Below are 13,874 nucleotides of genomic sequence, written 5' to 3'. Positions count from 1 at the left end.
GGCGAGTACGAGGAGATGCTCGAGCGCGACCTCGAGGAGGAGCAGCGCGAGGCCGAGGAGGAGGCGCGCCAGGCCGCGGCTGCACAGGCGGCCGCACACCCCCCCCCCCCCCCGCCCCGGCACTGCCTGCGTCGGCACAGCCCGACATGACGGCGCTCTGGAACACGGCGTTCGCCTGGGCCGGGCCGGCGCCGACGCTCATCGACCTCACGGACCCCGAGGACGACGACGACGCCGCCTAGGGCAGCGCGTCATCTCGTAGTTTAGGCTGTTATTTTTTAATGCAAATATGGACGCGTGGACTCTCGCCGGCCTTCGTGGCCGGCTTTAATGTTTAATTAATGATGTTTCTTTTTTTTAATATGCATGCGTTCATTTTTTTGCGCCGTCAAAATGGGTCAGGCTAGCGTTGGGCGCATGCGCCGACCCAAATGCCGACGCGGGCATCCGTGTCCGTCTGGCTGACCCAAACGGACGAAAAGCAAACGAAATCGCCGTCCTTTTGAGTCGGTCCGTTGGAGTTGCTCTAAGGCAACTCCATTGTGCTTCACCAAACAGACCACACCAAATGGTCACGGACAGTGGTTAACAAGACGGCCATTCAACTCTATACATCAAATGTCCGTTTAAGGCCTTGCGTCAAAACACTAGTTAGGTGGTAGCACGAGCTGACCGATCACTCGCATTCGAGTAATCCACTCCACGCACACATACGTACAGGCTAAGGTGCTGCAAGGACCAGCTCTGGAAGTTACAGCAATGGCAGCTAGGGCGTTGCTTCCGGCCGTTCTCCTCCTGGGCCTCCTTTTAGGCCGCGCCGGCTCCAGCCCTCCGCCGGAGCCGGTGGTTTGCGCCCGTGGCATGTCCGACTGCACCGTCACCAACGCGTATGGCTCTTTCCCGGACCGCACCATCTGCCGCGCTGCCAACGCCACGTTCCCGCGCACCGAGGGGGAGCTCGTGGACGCCGTGGCGGCTGCCGCGGCGATGAAGCGCAAGCTGAAGGTGGCCACAAGGCACTCCCACAGCTTCCCCAAGCTAGCCTGCCCGGGCGGCCGCGAAGGCACGATCATCAGCACGGAGCGGCTCAACCGGACGGTGAGCGTCGACGCCGCCAAGGGGCTGATGACCGTCGAGAGCGGCATGGTGCTACGGGACCTGATCCACGCAGCCGCCCACGCCGGTCTCGCACTGCCGCACTCGCCGTACTGGTACGGCCTTACCATTGGGGGGCTGCTCGCGACGGGCGCGCACGGGAGTTCGCTTTGGGGAAAGGGCAGCGCCGTGCACGAGTACGTGGTCGGGATGAGGATCGTGACGCCGGCGCCAGCGAGCCAGGGATTCGCTGTGGTCAGGGAGCTCGGCCACAAGCACCCGGACCTCGACGCGGCCAAGGTCTCCCTCGGCGTTCTTGGCGTCGTCTCCCAGGTATGAACCTACGTGGCTACAGGTGCTGGTTCCTTCGGATCCATCCATGCGCATGATACATGTATGTATGTATGTACTGTGAAATGTATTAACTGTTGCATCTATGGAGATTAACCACTACGGAGTAGTACTATCTTATTGCTTTGGAGTGAAGGATAAGTTTACTTAACTATGGCTTTTAACTGCATTTAATTAGCCGTCGCTGTTAGTTCACGTACAGTTATTGCAAAATCTCATTCTCTTCGATGAGGTTTCGTCTAGGCCTTGAGCCATTCGATGTCTCCGCCTGTAGGTTCTCACATCTATATGTGGTGAGATTAGATAAGCTCAGTGCGTCGACGTAGACGCAACGAAAACTCAGGCGGCTTAAATGTAGAATGGACTTTCCCGTTAACTAATCCTTCTTTGGTGTCATGTGAAGGTTACTCTGCAGTTGCAACCAATGTTCAAGCGGTCGGTCACGTTCGTTGAGCGCGACGACTCGGACTTCGCGGCACAGGTGGCTGTGTGGGGCGATCGGCACGAGTTTGGCGACATGACGTGGCTGCCACGGCAGGCCAAGGTCATCTACCGCGAGGACGGCCGCGTTGATGTCTCGTCTCCTGGCAATGGCCTCAACAACTACCTCGGCTTCCGCTCTAACCCGACGCTCGGGCTCATCATTGCCAGAGCCGCGGAGGAGCGCCTAGAGGAGGACGGCGACGACATTGCACGATGCCTGGCGGCGCTGGTGCCCGCAGCAACGTTCAGGCTGCAGGGGTATGGCTTCACGAACGACGGTTCCTTCTTCACGGGATACCCGTTGGTCGGGTATCAGCACCGCATCCAGGCGTCTGGCACATGCATCAACGGCAAGGAGGACGGTCTCCTTTCCTCGTGCCCGTGGGACCCACGCATCCGGAGCTTCTTCTTTTATAACTCTGGCTTCAGTGTTGCGCTCTCCAAAGCTCCGGCGTTGGTTGCTGACATGCAGCGACTCCGTGACCTCAACCCGCGCGCCTTGTGTGGTTTGGACGCCAAGATGGGCGTGCTCGTCCGCTATGTTAGGGCCTCATCTGCCTACCTTGGCAAGGTGGAGGACTCAGTCGACTTCGACATCACCTACTACCGGAGCTACACTGAAGGCACGCCGCGAGTGCATTCTGATGTAATCGACGAGCTTGAACAACTGGCTTTGCGAAAGTACAACGCCGTCCCACATTGGGGCAAGAACCGCAACTTTGCCTTCGACGGTGCCATCGCCAAGTACGCAAAGGCCGGCGAGTTCCTCAAGGTGAAGGAGAGGTATGACCCTGACGGGATCTTCTCTAGCGAATGGAGCGACCAGGTGCTTGGCATTAAGGGGAGCCCAAACATTGTCCAAAAGGGTTGCGCCATGGAAGGGCACTGCATCTGCTCTGATGAGTCACACTGCGCTCCAGACCAGGGCTATTTCTGTCGGCCGGGAAAAGTGTATGCAGAGGCGAGGATTTGCTCACTCCAACCTGCCTCTGGCAACACGCACACCGATCACCAGGATGAACTGTGATTGAAATAGATAATTCAAACTCCATTTTACAACAAAAAAAGATAATCGAAGCTCGATGTATGGGTCAAGAAGCTATGCAACCTAATGTTGCATTAGTACGTTTTTTTGTTAGTGGTTTGTTAATATTCTTCACTTTCTTCCATAGAATTATCTCTATGTACGCTCCTATAGATTTATCTCCATGTTTGTTTCCCTCGAATTGTCGTATGTGTACTTTACTTCACGTTATGTTTCCATTGATTTTTAGTTCCATGTGTACTTACTTCACTTGCGTTATGCAAAAGATGTTATTGTCAGCGAGATTTTGGATACGGTGCGGAAAAATTGGTTACCGGACGGTAACCATAAATCCCAATACCCCACGAAAAATCGCCTTAAGGCATTTTCAACACGGACTCTTAAATCACCCGCAGCCATCAAAGGCGGGTGTGTATCAGTCCGTTTGGCAGTCCAAACGCATTTTTTCCCGCAAACCGAAGACATACTTGGGGCTTCGCGCACGTTCGGACCTCTGTCACGCCAGAGTCTGATTCCCACCAAAAAGCCCTCACCCTCGCCCGCGCGCGCTTCCCACCCGGCGCCAGCTGCGCATTCATGCCGCTGGAGAGCGGCCGCTCCGCATTGACGCCGATGCAGATCAAACTCGACCTCTCACTACCGTCATTGAAGATGCGCGACAGCTAAGAGAGCACCGCCCATTGCACACCCGGCTGAACACGCCTCCTCGCTGTTGGAAATATGTCCTAGAGGAAATAATAAAGTGGTGTTGGAAATATGCCCTAGAGGAAATACGCCTCCTCGCAGTTAGGTGTTATTTTACAAAAGTACAACTAGGTCAGTATAGCGAGTATAGAAAAGTGGTGGTAGGATTTGCAGAATTGTCTCTAAGCAATTGGCTAAGTTACTAGACCGATAGAAGGTTTTTATGTAGGAGATGCCACTACTAGTATGCCATCACTTACTTGCAATTCTATGCACTTATGATTGAAACTATTAGCATGCATCTGCAACTACTAAAGCTCATTAAAGTAAACCCCAACCATAGCATTAAGATATATTGGTTCCCCTTCAATCCCGTATGAATCAATTTCTATGGTAGGAAGAAGCTTATATCACTCTTGCCCTCCAATGCATAGTCCTATCAACATACAACTAACCCTATGATGTGATCCACACACGCACTCATATGATGGGAACTAAAGGACAGCAACATAACCACAAGCAAATTAAACCAATCATAGCAATTCACCAATTACCCCAAATGACAACAAAAATCTACTCAAACATCATAGGATGGCAACACATCATTGGATAATAATATGAAGCATAAAGCACCATGTTCAAGTGGGGGGTACAGTGGGTTGCGGGAGAGTGGACCGCTGAATATAGATGAGGGAAGGTGATGGAGGTGTTGGTGAAGATGATGGAGTTGTTGAAGTAGATCAGCCTCACACGATGATTGCGCCGGCAGCGTTCCAGCGCCATCGGGAGAGAGGGGGAGAGAGCCCCCCTCCTTCTTCTTATTCCTTGGCCTTCCCCCTAGATGGGAGGAGGGTTTCCCCTCTGGTGCTTGGTCTCCATGGCTCCCGGAGGGCAGGAGCCCCTCGGAGATTCTCTCTCTGTGTGTGTGTGTGTATGTGTGTGTGTGTTCTCTTCTGTTTCACGTTCTTGTTTTCTGGCCCTTCACTGTTTTTTAAATTTCTTGAGATTCGTAACTCCGTTTGGGCTGAAATTTTGAGGGGATTTTCTTCTGGATATTATCTTTCTTGCGGCGAAAGAAAGGCACCAGCCGCCTTACGAAGGAGCCACGAGCCTGCTGGGCGCGGCTAGGGTAGGGGGTCGCGCCCTCTGGGCTTGTGGGCCCCTCGGGCATCGTCTCGTGTTGATTCTTTTTCCAAAAATCACATATATTCCAAAATAAATCTTCATAATATTTATCACGTTTGGAATTTGTTTCATGTGAATATTCTGCAAAACAAAAAACATGTAACAAAGAGGAACCGGCTGGTATGTCCATTTTGCATCATGCTTTTATATTGATATTTATTGCATTATGGGCTGTTATTACACATTATAGCACAATACGTATGCATTTTCTCTCTTATTTTACAAGGTTTACATGAAAAGGAGGAATGCCGGCAGCTGGAATTCTGGACCGGAAAAGGAGCAAATTTGAGAGACCTATTCCGCACAACTCCAAAAGTCCTGAAATTTTACGGAGAATTATTTTGGAATGTATAAAAAATATTGGGCGAAGAAAGTACCAGAGGGGACCCACCAGCTAGCCACAAGGGTGGGGGTGCGCCCCCCTGGCTTGTGGCCCCCCCTGGCAGGTCTCCGGTGCCCATCTTCTGCTATATCAGGGGTTTTGACCTGGAAAAAAAATCAAGAGGAAGCTTTCGGGAGAAGTGCCGCCGTCTCGAGGCGGAACCTGGGCAGAAGCAATCTAGGGCTCCGGCGGAGTTGTTTTGTTGGGGAAACTTCCCTACCGGAGGGGGAAATCGAAGCCATCGTCATCACGAATGAAAGAACATGCGGTGCCCCCATGTTTGGTTTTGGTAATTGATGACAATCTCTATGGACTAATGGTTGCCTTGAGTTATATTTGAAGGATTTGTCCATAGGCATTTCTTGAAGTCCATGTGTTGGTTTCAAGGAGTTTATGTGGTGACCAATGTGTTATTAAGGAATTATCCAAAGATTGGTCATGTGAGAGTTGAGCTTATTGCAAGCATGTCTTGAAGAAGAAGATTGTGTGATCATTCATGTTTACCTTCAAGTCATCATCCAAATGAAGAGAGTTGGAAAGAGTCAAGGTTGATCAAGACTAAGTCAAGAGTGAATCAAGTTGATCAACACACAAAGCGCACAAGATGTACCGATGGATCAAGCGGTCCCATGGTATGGTAAGCATTGTCAATTACGCTTTGTGTACTAACCCATGGTCTTTGTGAGAGTTCTTTGTGGGGTTAGGTTGCGGTGTGCAAGTTCAAGTGAAGCGGGCAAGTTCAAGTAAAGCATCACGAAGAGATCAAATGCTTGAAGCCATTATGGTGACAATGGACTTGTGAAGATGTGCGGAAGGGTGGCTCACCCATAATGGAGTATGGGGGAGCAATCAACTAGTCTTCATCGAGCCAACGCAATCAAGAAAGGTGGTCCATCTTTAGGGAGTCAAGATCGTCATCATCTAGCTCAAGTGGACCATGTGCAAGGCAAATGTTTGCTCTTGATAGGTTTTCTATTTTACCGGTCTCATGATGGTAGTTGGGAGACCGGGTTATAGGATCGATTGCCGTACTATAAAGGGGGGCTCTCGATGAGTAGCTTGATTGTATCGTTCATAGAGAGCTCAAACCATTGCATCCTTGCATCATCTTTATTGGTTCTTGTTTGGTTCTTCTCTTTGTGAGTTTTGGAGCTTATGGTCATCTTGATGACAAGCTCGAGTTCATCGAAAACGGAGTTCACTCACATCTTCTATGATGTTTTCGATGTTGGAGGTTATGCCGATTCTTCTCGTTTGGAGGTTTCACTCCTCTATTTGTTGGCATACCTCCCGTGCCTCTTTTTACTATAACCAGTCGCTGTTTTGATGCTACTCATCTTCCTCTATCCAACAAGCTTGAGTTTGTTCAATTCGGAGCTCATATGAAGAAGTTTTGGCAGTTCTGTTTTTCTCCCTGCGGTAGTACCGCGGTGGCAGCGGTAGTACCGCTTGTAGCGTCAAGCGGTAGTACCGCGGTGGCAGCGGTAGTACCGCTTGTAGCGTCAAGCGATAGTACCGTGGTGGCAGCGGTAGTACCGCTTGTAGAGTCAAGCGGTAGTACCGCTCCAGTACCGCTCTACTACCACCTCGATTTTGGGTCTGCTCTTTTTGTGTCGGGTTCAGCGGTAGTCGCACGGCAGTAAGGCACGGTAGTTCCGCCTATAAGCGGTAGTACCGCTCCGGTCGAACGGTAGGTTCATGTTTTGTTGATCCGTTTCCCTGGTTCTTCCGCCCGAGCGGTAGTACCGCTCATGGAGCGTGAAAGAACATGCGGTGCCCCCATGTTTAGTTTTGGTAATTGATGACAATCTTTATGGACTAATGGTTGCCTTGAGTTATATTTGAAGGATTTGTCCATAGGCATTTCTTGAAGTCCATGTGTTGGTTTCAAGGAGTTTATGTGGTGACCAAGGTGTTATTAAGGAATTATCCAAAGATTGGTCATGTGAGAGTTGAGCTTATTGCAAGCATGTCTTGAAGAAGAAGATTGTGTGATCATTCATGTTTACCTTCAAGACATCATCCAAATGAAGAGAGTTGAAAAGAGTCAAGGTTGATCAAGACTAAGTCAAGAGTGAATCAAGTTGATCAACACACAAAGCGCACAAGATGTACCGAGGGATCAAGCGATCCCATGGTATGGTAAGCATTGTCAATTACGCTTTGTGTACTAACCCATAGTCTTCGTGAGTGTTCTATGTGGGGTTAGGTACGTGTTCATGAGCTTGTGTCAAGAGGAAGATATCACTCAACCCATGGAGAGGATGACATCAAGTGGTGACCGTCATCAACATTTCCGTGTGCAAGTTCAAGTGGAGCATCACGAAGAGATCAAGTGCTTGAAGCTTGCCGTCCATTGTGGTGACAATGGACTTGTGAAGATGTGCGGAAGGGTGGCTCACCCATAGTGGAGTATGGGGGAGCAATCAACTAGTCTTCATCGAGCCAACGCAATCAAGAAAGGTGGTCCATCGTGAGGGAGTCAAGAACGTCATCATCTAGCTCAAGTGGACCATGTGCAAGGCAAAGGTTTGCTCTTGATAGGTTTTCTATTTTACCGGTCTCATGTTGGGAGACCGGATTATAGGATCGATTGCCGTACTATCAAGGGGGGCTCTCGATGAGTAGCTTGATCGTATCGTTCATAGAGAGCTCAAACCATTGCATCCTTGCATCATCTTTATTGGTTCTTGTTTGGTTTTTCTCTTTGTGAGTTTTGGAGCTTATGGTCATCTTGATGACAAGCTCGAGTTCATCGAAAACGGAGTTCACTCGCATCTTCTATGATGTTTTCGATGTTGGAAGGTTATGCCGGTTCTTCTCGGTTGGAGGTTTCACACCTCTATTTGTTGGCATACCTTCCTTGCCTCTTCTCACTATAACCAGTCGCTGGTTTGATGCTACTCGTCGTCTTGTATCCAACAAGCTTGAGTTTGCTCAATTCGGAGCTCACATGCAGAAGTTATGGCAGTTTTGGTCCCAGCGGTAGTACCGCGGGCTAGAGCGGTAGTACCGCTTGGGTGCTACAAGCGGTAGTACCGCTCTAGAGCGGTAGTACCGCTCCAGAGCGGTACTACCGCTGGTAGCCCCCAGCCGTAGTACCGCTGCGGTCTCGTGCTAGTGCCGCCTCGATTCGAGGGGTCTTTTTTCGTGTCGGGTTTTACGGTACTAGCCGCGGCAGTGGGGGCCGTAGTACCGCTCATATGCGGTAGTACCGCCCTGACCACCGCGGTAGTACCGCCCTGGGCCCAGCGGCAGTACCGCGAGGGGGAGCGGTAGTACCGCTGGCCAAGCGGTAGTACCGCTCTCTGCGGGGCTGGTGTGGGGGGTAACGGTTGGATTGTTCCCCCTACTATATAAGGAGGTCTTCTTCCCCAATGAACCTTATCCGTTGAGCTCGTGTTCTTCCCCCATTGTTGACCTTCTTCGAGCTTGCTAACTCTCAATCCCTCCATGGATTCTTGCTAGTTTTTGAGGGAAAAGAGAGAGGAGATCTAGATTCACATTTTCACCAATCACTTTCTCCTCTTTGTGAGGGGAACCCCTTGGATCTAGATCTTGGAGTTCTTGGTGTTCTCCTTCTTGTTCTTCCTCTCATTTTCCTCCCTAGCATTAGTTGCTTCGGTGGGATTTGAGAGAGAAGGACTTGGGCACTCCGTGTGCCCTTGCCATTGCATTTGGTGCATCGGTTTGAGTTCTCCACGGTGATACGTGGAAGTTACAAGTTGAGAAGCTCATTACTCTTGGGTGCTTGGTGCCCTTGAGCTTGTTCCTCTTGGGTGCTTGGGCGCCCTAGACGGTTGGTGGTGTTCGGATACCGGTGACCGCCCCCAAGGGTTGCCAAAGTGTACGGGTTCGGTGACCGCCCCCAAGGGTTGCCATTTGTACGGGTTCGGTGACCGCCCTCAAGGGTCCCTTAGTGGAATCACGGCATCTTGCATTGTGCGAGGGCGTGAGGAGATTACGGTGGCCCTAGTGGCTTCTTGGGGAGCATTGTGCCTCCACACCTCTCCAAACGGAGATTAGCATCCGCAAGGGTGTGAACTTCGGGATACATCGTCGTCTCCGCGTGCCTCGGTTATCTCTTACCCGAACCCTTTACTTATGCACTTTACTTTGTGATAGCCATATTGTTTCTTGTCATATATCTTGCTATCACCTAAGTAGGTTTTCTTGATTAGCATAAGTTGTTGGTGCACATAGGTGAGCCTAGTCGTTGTAGGTTTTGTGCTTGTCAAATTAACCGCTAGGTTTATTCCGCATTTGTTCAAGCCTAAACCGTAATTATTTTAAAAGCGCCTATTCACCCCCCCTCTAGGCGACATCCACGATCTTTCAACGAACGATCCTCTCATCGAGAGGGGATCAATCTCCATCAACATATTCACCAGCACGATCTCCTCTCAAACCCTAGTTCATCTCTTGTATCCAATATTTGTCTCAAAACCTCAGGTTGGTACATGTGGGTTGCTAGTAGTGTTGATTACTTCTTGTAGTTGATGCTAGTTGGTTTATTAGGTGGAAGATTATATGTTCAGATCCTTAATGCTATTCAATACTTCTCTGATTATGAACATGAATATGCTTTGTGAGTAGTTACGTTTGTTTATGAGGACATGGGAGAAGTCTTGTTATAAGTAATCATGTGAATTTGGTATTGTTTCGATATTTTGATGAGATTTATGTTGTCTCTCCTCTAGTGGTGTTATGTGAATGTCGACTACATGACACTTCACCGTGATTTGGGCCTAGGGGAAGGCATTGGGAAGTAATAAGTAGATGATGGGTTGCTAGAGTGACAGAAGCTTAAACCCTAGTTTATATGTTGCTTCGTTAGGGGCTGATTTGGATCCACATGTTTCATGCTATGGTTAGATTTATCTTAATTCTTCTTTAGTAGTTGTGGATGCTTGCGAGAGTGGTTAATCATAAGTGGGAGGCTTGTCCAAGTAAGGACATCACCCAAGCACCGATCCACCCACATATCAAAATATCAAAGTAACAAACGTGAATCATATGAGCATGATGAAAACTAACTTGACAGTAATTCCCATGTGTCTCTGGGAGCGCTTCGTATTATATAAGAGTTCGTCCAGGCTTGTCCTTTGCTACAAAAAGGATTGAGCCACCTTGCTGCACCTTAGTTACTTTTGTTACTTGTTACCCGTTACGAATTATATTATCACACAACTATCTGTTACCGATAATTTCAGTGCTTGCAGAGAATACCTTGTTGAAAATCGCTTGTCATTTCCTTCTGCTCCTCGTTGGGTTTGACACTCTTACTTATCAAAAGGACTACGATTGATCCCGTATACTTGTGGGTCATCACTAGCACTGGGCACTGGATCAATATCTTAGTCCCAAAAATAATACAAAATGTTGCCAAAAGTATGTGAAAGTTGTAGAATATTGGCATGAAACAATAAAAAATTATAGATAAGACGGAGACGCATCAGCCTCCCCATGTGGACACGAGGTGGCAATTTTCACCAAGGCAAGAAGTGTAGTCATAGTGGGGTCATGCAGTACGTCCATTCTTGGCATTGCGTCCACCCACACAAGATGTTGCTTTCCAGTGGCGGAGCTTCATGGGGCCAGAGGGGGCCATCGCCCACCTACTCGAGAAAAATCTTAAGTATACCCCTAGCTATTGTACGAGATGGTTGCGGTGATCCTCCTGCTGCTGATCCCGGTCGCCGCCTAAGCTACGCACAACACGATGCCACCCGCGGCTGGATCTCCGTGCGATGCTTGGCGGACTGGATATCACTTCCAGCCGCGTAGGCATTGGATGAATGACCCGAACAGTAAACGCATCGATCGCTTGTTCTTTTCGGCACACACCCTCCCTCAGCCCCTAGCTAGTCTGGTTAATTTGGTTTGCCGGTTCTTCTTTCCCGGTGTTGGATTTGCTCCGTACACCGATCAACCACACCGCACAACCGTCCACTAGAAGTCCAGTAACGAACTACATCCTACAAGAACTTGACTGCCTAGTAACTTTGGTTCTAGTCTCCAAAGAATGCACCCGCCCCACCATCGCGCGCGCATTCCATCGATCTTGAGGACGATCCCCAGTCCCAACCCATTTCTTTGTTGGTGCAAAAAAAACCTTGATTGCAACTAGAGTACATGGGGAAATGTGACCAGATTCTGAATAAAATGTGCTCGGATTCTGGATAAAATTCACAAGTTCATCCATGAGTGCAAAAAATCCTGATATGCAACTACTATAGAGTACATGGGATGAACCCCAGTCCCGACCCACCAAGTGGCACAGCTGGCCAAACGGGTCGGGCCTGGCATGCTAGCATGGCACGTGATGGGCCAGGCCCAGCACGTTCTAATCAGGATGTGCTAGGCACGCAACACGCATTGGGTCGTGCCTAGGCCAAAAGGCTGGGCACAAGGGGGCCAGCACGGCACGCGCCATTTACTTTTTTAGATTTTATATATATACATGGCATAAAGATCAGCCCGATAGGCCAAAATCGGCCCAAAAAACAGCCTAGCAGGCCAACAACCTGGCGAGCCAGCGGGCCTGGCATGCCTCCCGGCCGGCCCGCATAGCTCCTGGGTCGTTCTTGAGCTAGAAGAGGCAGCACGCGGGCCGACACGGTATGGCTCGACTAATAATCGTGCCATTGTGGGCCGTGCCAGGCACGATTACAACGGGTTGGGTCGTACTGTGTCGGGCCGGCCCGTTTGGCGAGCTTTGCCTAGTGGTATGCATATGTGTTTTCTTAGTTCATTTCGTTTAGCACCTGATTTAGACCCTCAAATTCTGTCTAATTGTGACCCAACTACCATCTCGAGAGAAGAACGCTTCATCCTCGGTAACACCCCTCCCCCTCCCCGAGCCCTGGCGAGTGATGACCTACTTGTCTCTCTCCCTCCTCCCGCATCCATCCCCGCACCATCTTTTAGGGTTTCCATGCCCGCGATCCCCGCCGAGGCGATGACCATGAACTCTTCCTTGACCCGGAGCTCGTCTTCCTCTTATGGCTCGTCCCACCACCTTCTCGTTCCTGCCTCGCCATCTCATATGCCGGTGCTGCCACAGAGTCCATGCTCGTCACCCCCATCCCCCATCACCGTCAGGAACAACGTCCTTGCTACCTCACCCGTCGTCCGCCCGTTCCCCTTCTTCCGCCGGCCAAGTCGCCCTCCGGTGCCGGCTTGTATGATGATGAAGGATTGGTGTAGTCATGGGTAAAAATCTTAACAAGTTTTTGAGTGCAACACACTAACAATTATCTAGTTAAAGCAAAGATTGATCGTGGGATGAATAGGATATTCATTTAAATGACTTGCTATTTAAACTTTGCATGAAGCATAATTAAATGAGGGATTGTAGGAATTCCATGGGAGATTACAAGCACGACTAAGTATAGAGATGTTAGATTAATGCGTGCAATTTTTTTCAAGAACTTGGCGTGCGCCTTCCTATCATCAGGTGATGTTGCGCTGTTTAACGTTTTGATGGATGGGACAACTAGCATGTTCTTCGTAGTAAATCCCACGATGTGAGACATTGTGCTTGGACATAACTTTATTTTTCTCCCCTGTTGCAACACATGGGCATATGTGCTAGTAAATTTGTCTTAGAAACTTCAGCACAAAATGAACCAGATCTTAAAATATTTCACAAAATGACACTTATTCATGGCGTCCTGGGCTACATAGCATTGACACTATGGCCTGGGTGTCATGTCAAACAGGACGACGCCCTTGATGTACGTAGCTGCCCTGCCATGAAGCATAGCGTCCCAGGCCAAGGCGTCATGATATCTAGCATGGTGCCCTAGCCGGGGGCATCATGCAAAAAGGACGAGTTTATGAAAAAAAATAGACTGCCTTCATTTTGTGCTGAAGTTTTTGAGAAAAGTCAAATCTGTTCATTTTCACAAGTGTTTGGCAAGCCAGCTTCTTTCCACAGCGGGGAAGAGCTGTGCGGATACGATATGAAAGAAGAGGGATACGCCATATCAAAGCCCATAGTACGTCGTGTCTTGGATTCTCTGACTGAAGCCTTGTTCCCGTGAACCGTGACGAAGGCATGCACGCGAGCTACTGCTAGTAGGCTTTATAGCTACCGCTGCTGCACAACTTTCCGCTGCACGCAACGCACGCTAGCCCGTGTCAGTCAGTTTTCACCACTTGACCTTGACCTCCCATTTCCGTTCTTCTCTTCTCTCTCTCACGCGCGCTTGGTCACGCGACCTACAGTCAGTGGATCCAAAGTTTCATGCTACACTGCACTCCTTGCAGTCACAGCCGAAGACCCTTTCCGGCAAAATTGACAAATTTGATCTATGAACGAAATCAAATCACAGAATGAATTATCCGTAAAACTATTTCACGTGGCTGACCTTTTTGTGTGACGCCCGACACGAAGACGCCACACTATACTATGCAACGCCTCACAGATAGGCGCTACACGCCTGGCCAGCGTCGCACCCGTGTAATCCGAAAATTACTAAGTCAGTGTGCATCGCCTGAGAGCTAGGCGCCACACTATACAATGTAGCGCCTAATTTCTAGGGGTTGCACTAGTGGTTGCTTCATTTTCTAGTGCAACCACTAGTGCAGCGCCTGAGAGTTAGGCGCCACACTATACAGTGCAGCGCCTAGCTCTTAGGCTCT

At 49.6% G+C, this 13,874-nt stretch overlaps 1 protein-coding gene across 1 annotated transcript; it reads left to right on the top strand.

The window, feature by feature from the left end:
- The first annotated feature begins 636 nt into the window (after positions 1-636).
- Positions 637-3,223, top strand: LOC109742231 (probable L-gulonolactone oxidase 4). Its single transcript, XM_020301319.3, has 2 exons — positions 637-1,428; positions 1,850-3,223. The coding sequence occupies exons 1-2, from the start codon at positions 760-762 to the stop codon at positions 2,954-2,956; spliced, it is 1,776 nt and encodes a 591-aa protein (XP_020156908.1). The 5' UTR covers positions 637-759; the 3' UTR covers positions 2,957-3,223.
- The last annotated feature ends 10,651 nt before the right edge of the window (positions 3,224-13,874 follow it).

Source organism: Aegilops tauschii, chromosome 7 (assembly GCF_002575655.3).
Source record: "Aegilops tauschii subsp. strangulata cultivar AL8/78 chromosome 7, Aet v6.0, whole genome shotgun sequence".
In the NCBI taxonomy this organism is placed as follows: Eukaryota; Viridiplantae; Streptophyta; class Magnoliopsida; order Poales; family Poaceae; genus Aegilops; species Aegilops tauschii.
This window is presented reverse-complemented; position numbering and strand designations above follow the sequence as displayed.